We start from the raw sequence: 7747 nt of genomic DNA, 5'->3' as shown, positions 1-7747 counted from the left end.
GGGGGGGGGGGGTTGTGTGTACCTGCATTCGCTCTTGCAGTTTCACTGTGTTTCTCTTGCTCTCAGCCAACCTCTCCAGGTGACTTTCCACCTCTGCCTCAGCCCTCTTCACTCTTTCTCGCAGAGCGCTGTGCATTCCTTTCTTCTCCTCCTCTTCCCTCTCCTCCCACCGCTGCCGCTCCTCCCTCCACTCTGCCTCCATCCTCTTCCTCATTTCCTCTTTCTCCTCGTTCAGATCATTCATCTTCTGCTCCCATTGCTCCCTTTCCTCTTTCACAGCTCGCCTCTTCTCCTCCTCTGCTCGACCCCTCTCCTCCTTCAGTGCCTCCACCTCATCTAAGAGTGCTTTTACCCTTTCAAGGTCCTCCCGTTCTTCTGTTTCTCTTTCCTCCTCCCCTTTCTTTTTCTCCTCATCTTCTCTCTGTCTCTGCTCCTCTTTGCTCTGTTTCTCCTCGTCAGCTGCTTTCCGGAGTGCCTCACATTTGGCATCCAGTTCCTGGATCTGCTCCCCGGCATTCTCCAGTTCTTTGCTCAACCGCAGGTTCTCCTCCTGGGCATCACTGATCTGGGCCTTGGCCTCCTGGAGCTCTTCCTCTGCAGCCTGCAGCCTCTCCTCAAACTCTTTTCTCAGCTCGGCCTCAGTTTCACGCTCCCTCTCCTCTGCTTGGATGCGGAAGCACTCGAAGTCAGCCTGCACCTGAAGGCACAGAGGATAGCATGTAACACAGTGCACTTACATATAAAGTCACTGGCCACTGAGTATACATCCTTAGTTTCCTTTAGAACTGCCCAATTTACATCAACATACATACATACCTACAGTTCATGAACTGTATTTTGGTGGTGGCACATTCATACTGCAAATATCCTGTACCATTTCATCTCCAAGGTCGTGTTGAGATCAATAATTGTGAATTAACATATGAAAAAGGCAAGGCAATTAGTTACAGTGTTGTGACATTCAAACAATACTCAGTATGTGGCAAAACATCATTACCAGCCTTTTCCAAATTCTAGACCTTTATTCAGCTTGTCACAAAAATGACCATATTCATAAGTAAGTTATAAGATGCAGTGAGGTGACAATAAAAGACATGGATGGGTTTTTTGTAACGGTTTATTTTGTAGGTCTGTAATCTCTTAATAGGTTTGTTGGGAGTTTCCTCGAAGGAAATATGTGTTTAGGTAATTATAGGGAAAATATGAATTTCCTTGCAAGAGTAGATCCATTTAATCCCAAGAGGATATACGTTATTCAGTCAGATTTTTTTAACAATGACAACAAGACTCTCAAAGTTTAACTTGCAATGAATTGTATTTAATTAATTAGAAGTGCACCGATTCAGAAATCACAACCTATGACACAAGGCATTATCTACATTTACTCAATCAAGTCTACTACCTTCTTTATCTGGACAACTCAGTGTATTGTTGCTTAAACCATGGCCACTTGCTGCAAAATAAAAACAGATTCAGTGGTTATATTATGTTATGTTGTAACATAAATCCAGACAAAATTGTTGTTAAACTGTTGACTGGACCTATGTTACAGCTTTGCTATTAAGAAACAATACTTTCTGTGGACACAGCATAAGCCGAAACTATGTTCAACACCACAGTCTAGTTTTATGTTTATTGCATTCTCATAATATTTGCATCAGTGGCACTATGGCACTAGTCTGCTCCAATTCAGATGATGTATTCCTCTTACTAACGATATATTCATCATGTTGTAGCCCTTTCGTACCAACCAAAAATAGCTGTAAGCTGTAAAATGGCTTTGGTGTAGGGATGTATTTGCTGGTAGGTGTTTACACTGTGTAACATGCTCCTAAGCTAACAAATGTCCAACAGCTAAGACAAGAAACATATGGCAGATGACAACCAAATCAGACAGATGTGGCGACACATTTCAAAATAAAAGTTTAAAGTCCATATAAATATTTTATCTCTTTAGTCGTTAAGATGCAGTCGGTTTCCAAAGAACTCGCAAGACAGTCATGCGGGTATTTATGATTCATGTTGATGTTTTGTTGCGGCGCTGAGCATTTAAATTAGGCATGAAGACTTGGGTAAAGTAACTAGCTATCTGAACGAGGTTGATTGTTGTAGGTCACACGAGGGGCGAGTTGTATTTGCTGTTCCCACTGGGAGTTTACACATTGAATTGCAGCAATACAACGTGCCCTTGAATGAGGTCAGTTTATCTCGTGATCAGGAGGGTAAGAGTACACACACACACACACACACCTGGGCTCCAACTCTCTGCTGCTCATCCAGAGAGTCCTGCAGCTCAAGGAGGCGAGTCCTCAGCCCTGACCCCTCCCCTTCATGACACGTCTCCATCAGGATGCGGTGCAGCTCCTCGTGGTGGGCGTGACTCAAGGCCTGCAGGGCCGCCTCCTGCTCCTCATTCTTCATGTTCAGAGAATAAATCACCTGTAACGCGCCAACAAAAAGCGAGGAAAGATGTAACGTTCACATGTATGCCCTAAAGATGTGAATTTTGTAAACATTTTGCTTGTTTATAAATGTATCCTGTTCCTCCTGTTTATTTAGGGGAAAGGTCATCACTTAACTCGACTGACACTTGATTATGGTCATATCTCATGCTGATGTTTTAAAAAGTCTACATGCCCCAGAAATTGCAGATTTTATGTTCATTAAATGTTCAGTTTTGAATTATTTGTACATAATTAGCATATTTTACAAAGACCATTCAGGGCTTTTCTTCTGATTTTTTTCCCCAGTAAGTGAAAAGTCTGGTTTTAAGGTTTTCTCTCCCTCAGGTGAAGCCATTGACGAAAAAGTGCTTTTGTCTAGCATTTCCCTTGTTTTTTTTTTTGACTGCAGAATAATTTAAAGCAGAAACATTGCTGAGTTTAAGCTGACACTGAAAGCTTTCTTTGCAGACTGAGTAATATTTTTTTCTTTCTTTGACAAGAAAAGATTCAAATTGGCCTATAAGTCTCCTTATTTGATTTGTAAGCACATATTGAGTAGAAAAATGTTACTTATGGACTATATTTTGATTATTCACTGTTTTATTTTGATTTTACATGACTGACAGGATTTGAATATATATTTATATTATATATTATATTATATTATAGTCTATCTCAATGTTCCTTTCTTTACCATCTTTAGTGTTATCTTTGGGCAAAATAACTAATTTGTTTCATTTGAGCTGACCTGGTCACAGTTTACATCCTCATGGATGCAGATAATTCACTCAGTGGGGTTGTTTCCTCTATATTCATTTAACAGGGTTACATCACAAACAGCAGGAAAACTGACACCAATACTGGTCCACAAACACAGACATTATGGAGCCAATATTTAGAGCTGGCAGCAGTATGATAACAAATATTAAACTGACACCGACTGACATGGAAACACAATATTCTCCAAACACAAATAATAGAGGTTAAACAGCAACACTGAAAACTGTGTGTATTTACTGTAAACAAAGTCCTGTGAGTTAATACAGTCCAGGCATTGCAGCTTCATGCAGTGATCCTCCTGCCCACAAGCATGTGTGGAGCCTCTCTCCTCCTCTTCCCAATATAGACTGTGACTAACACCTGAAATATGGTCTGTTTCGCCCCACTATTCACTTTACCCTCTACGCTATGTCTACAGTGTCATCATCTGCTCCTACTGACCCTGATGTCTCACTTACCCACTTGCAGAGGTGTGTGTGTGTTTGTGTGTGTGCATGTGCGTGGGTATATGCAGGGGACACATATAGGCTCATATTTTACCCAGACGCCTCTCTGTCTGCAGTACACAGCTGGCACAGCCCTGCCGGACATTCCCTCTGTGTCTCTGTGTGTGTGTGTGTGTGTGAGTGTGTCATCAACTCTCTTGCACACACACTTATTTGGTCTCAACATTGTCAGTCTCTATTAATCTACGATGTATTTCTTATAATTCAGATATGAATATTGATGATCTATGTGGCAAACTCACCTCTCTGTCTCCTGTCAATCAAACACTTGGGACAGTTTGTGGTGCTGGCTATTCAATCACGTCATCGTGTATGATCTTTGGCTCGCAAACTATAACTCATGACTCAGAGGAACGAAGGGGACTCTGAATTGAGGGCAGGCTCTGAGGGGGAGTTTGCGTGCATGCTGTTCTAGGCCGTTCTCAATGGCCAGTTTTAAAATGTGTGCGAGGAGTAAAAGGGAAAGATATAGCAGGTGAGAGGAAGATGAAGCATGGGTTCTCCTAAAATTTGTTAAATGGTTCCCACACCTGGAGGTCGGGACACCTTAAGGGGTTACAACATACACTACCCGACCACAATTACGCAGCTTCCACCCTTCTGGAAAGGGTTTCCACAAGACTTTACTTGGTTGCAGAAATTGGCTCCCATTCAGACACAAGAGCGTCAGTGAGGTCGGGCACTGATGTTGGGCAATATTAAGGCCAGTTCATCCCTACGGTGTTGGATGGGGTCGAGGTCAGGGCTCAATGCAGGCCATACTCTGAAAAAGATTTCTTTATTAACCTGGTATTGTCCAATGGGAAACTGACATTTTTTAAGATGAGAGGTCCGGCCCAAAATTGTTACATTATTATCTAATATATTATTGCATGCCGTAGCATTAAGATTCTCCTTAATTTGAACTAAGTGACTGTAAATCATGAAAAATAGAATACATCAAGTATGCATAAATACATACATAATTTTTCCCATATGGTGCAAACCTGAGGGGTCGCTATGACATACAAGATAGGAAGGAAAAAAAATCTGCTTCATAAATTTGATATTTTCTTTCAAATCTTTACTTTAAAAAAAGTTAGATGGTTTTACCTCTTCAGACCTCTGAAAATCATTCAAATAAAACAGTGTGGGAAGATAAAATGATAATTTCAAAGTCCTGACAAGTAGCCCTGGCTAAGAATACAAGTAAATTACAATTTTTTACTACTGCAAATAAAATCGAACAGTCTGACTGGGTTTGGTTGTGATCAGTAGGTTATGGTGGCTATTGTTAGCTCAAGTTAGCAAATCATGATATAATTAGTGACTTTACTACTCAGCTTTAATTGTCTTCAGGTCAAGTTTTAGCATTTACCTACAACCTACAGTAACATGGGCTCGCTTTAAGATTAGCATAAATCACTATGCTGAAGTTAGCTTCTGTCAAACATACAACGTTTATGATAAAAAATAACATAATTGATTATATTTAGCAGCGGATTGTCTGTTTTTGCACCACTTAAGTTTATGAAAAAGTATTAAACATCGTAACAAAAGCCTTTATGATGTTTAAAACCCATGTTGAAAATTGTGAAACCTTTATTTTAATATTCTAGTTCAATAAGATGTCACACTTCAATTCAGCTTTAAGGGTGTAAATTCCTAAGACGTTAGGCATGGCAGCTCGGTCGGAGAGTGGAGAGAGCCTCTTGCTACTGTAAATCCTGTCTCAAGATCCCCGTATTGATCCTGCCAGTCGATAATGTTATTCATGTAGCCTCACAAGCCAGTGCCCGTGCTTATTGACAATAACTTCATAGTCAGCAAAGCACGAAATTAATATTCTGTCTACAGTGTAAAGAAGAGCTGAGACAAGGCTGTTGAAACAGGAGTGAGATGTAGAGTGAAGGGTTGGTGCACAGAGGAGAGGTTAGGCAAAGAGACAAGCAAGCATGCACACACTTTCTCTTACATCAGCCCCCCTCCCACACACACACACACATACCTCCACACATATCAAAGAGGGTACCGGGTGTGCTGGATTACAAAGCAGGGAACATTGTGACAGTGTAAGCTAGATAAGTACAGGAAATCACATAGACAGAATTAGAGCTGCCAATCAAAAGTGTGGGTGTGTATATGTGCACACAAACACACACTTTAATATGCTACTGTTGATCTCTGTGAGGCACGTAAAGACACTACTCTCTTCTCTGTATTCATGTGTGCATGTCAGTTCACGCACAAGCTTATGTGAACATTCACAACAGCTGGCCTGGTCAGCTCTCGCCGTCTTCCCATTGGCCTGTTCCGCCATGTAAACACACTCCGACGTGCTACTGGTTTATATTAAGCAGCACCCATTCAACCAGGACGGACCACTCTCACTGGCATAGGAAGAGGAGGGAGGGGGAAGGGAGCTGTGGTGTAAGTCAAGCATAAGTATGGATGGGTGAGTGGAGCAGTGAGGGCCACCGACGTGAGGAGGTGTGTTAAGTACGAGTGCCTATGTGTGTGTTTGTGTGTGTGTGTTTGTGTGCTAGCCTCCATGCACACAGACAGCAGGGGTTATTAAATATATAAGGTTACCACAGCTGACCCATTTCCCGCTTCCTATCCTCTCCGCACCCCGCCCCAAAACACTCAAATAAACCATGTGTCACATGCCCAGCAACCCAAAGCTCAGAGAAAATGCTTACACCAAATATCGGATTTGATGATTCTTATATTTCATTAGCGCTCCGGGTCTCGGGTTTATTTACTGTGGTCATCAAAGAGCTAAAGCAGGCTGACAGGGGGCTCGCATAAAGTTTCGAGAGAGAGAAACAAGTCCAGGCTTCTTTTTCGTGAGGGTGGAAGGAGCAGAGGGGCATCGTGGCATGAGAGGTAGAAGGACTAGGCAGGCAAATTCCCCTAACAAGCACCGACAGAAGTGCTGACCCCTCATCTGTGTCATCTTTGTTTGTGAGTGCCTGTGTGTATGGAGAAGAAGCTTTCTAAACACACAGCTACAACTGCACCAAGTATTGCATTGCACACATGTTCCTGGACACACACACACCTACAGGCTGCACAGAGGTGAACCCATAAAGGAAGATGGGAACTGCACAGTCATCAGTAATTGTCATAGCTGATAAGGGAGCATGCATATGGAGGAAGATACACAGCAAGATATGTTGAAATAATCAGGACAAAAGTGTGATTAATTAATGCTGGTTACAGCATATTTTTGCTGCTTTTATCTGATCCACATTACTGTTAATTCATACCTCTTGGTCAGACAAAGAAACATCATTTTGGGCTCTGCAATCTTTGCTATGAGATGTTAAATCCATTTTTGTTTTTGTTTTTGACATTTAACCGTCTAAATTGTAAATCAATGCATGGCGAAGATAATTCATAAAGGAACTAATAATTACATTGCTCCCCCGATAGCCTTGGCTGTCAAATTGCTGGAGATCTGCAGCCTACACCTAAAGCTCTCATGTCTGATTACTGTGTCAGTCACGAAGACGAATGAACCCTGATCCAAGTTTCCCAATCACTATCCCAAGAGAGGTTATGATGATTTGTAGCACAGCGCTCATCTGTAATGCTGATTAAACACGAATGAGTTTATATAAATATACATATAATATACATTATTTTACTCTATACTTATGTCTTATTTCCTATGTTTAATCTCCTATGCATCAATTGTATATTTCCTATCAGCACTGACATGTTTGCTGTTGGTGTCCCTATAATATGGCATGTATCACCATATAATTACAGGTCGCCCTCTCACTATGTAATTATGTTTCAGTGCGATGGCAGATAGTGAGGCAGCCATCAGATCATCCAATCAGCCTGACACATTCAGTGACAGCGCGTCCGGCGGCGCGCCTCTCCCGGTGCCACCGGCAGCTCTTACCTTGGTGAGCTGAGCGATCTTCTTGCACATCTTGCTGTGCATCTGGTAGTCGTACAGCTCCTGCTCGATGTTCGCGAACTCTGCCGCAGTCCCGTTAACGGCGGAGCCCGGCCCGGGGGGCT

The 7747-nt window shown here is 42.1% G+C and overlaps 1 protein-coding gene across 1 annotated transcript in view; it reads right to left on the bottom strand.

Annotated features, from left to right (window-relative positions):
* fam184b (family with sequence similarity 184 member B) overlaps positions 1 to 7747 on the bottom strand; it is a gene marked incomplete at its 5' end in the record, with an annotated part of 21446 nt that extends 13699 nt beyond the window's left edge. The window contains 3 exon segments of the mRNA XM_035660023.1: positions 23 to 697; positions 2251 to 2439; positions 7626 to 7747. Coding sequence (XP_035515916.1) covers positions 23 to 697; positions 2251 to 2439; positions 7626 to 7747 — 986 coding nt within the window.

This window comes from Morone saxatilis, unplaced genomic scaffold, assembly GCF_004916995.1.
Source record: "Morone saxatilis isolate NCDOM2014 unplaced genomic scaffold, NCSU_SB_2.0 Contig17, whole genome shotgun sequence".
NCBI lineage: Eukaryota > Metazoa > Chordata > Actinopteri > Moronidae > Morone > Morone saxatilis.
The sequence above is the reverse complement of the archived record's forward strand: the minus strand, read 5'-3'. Positions and strand labels throughout refer to the sequence as shown.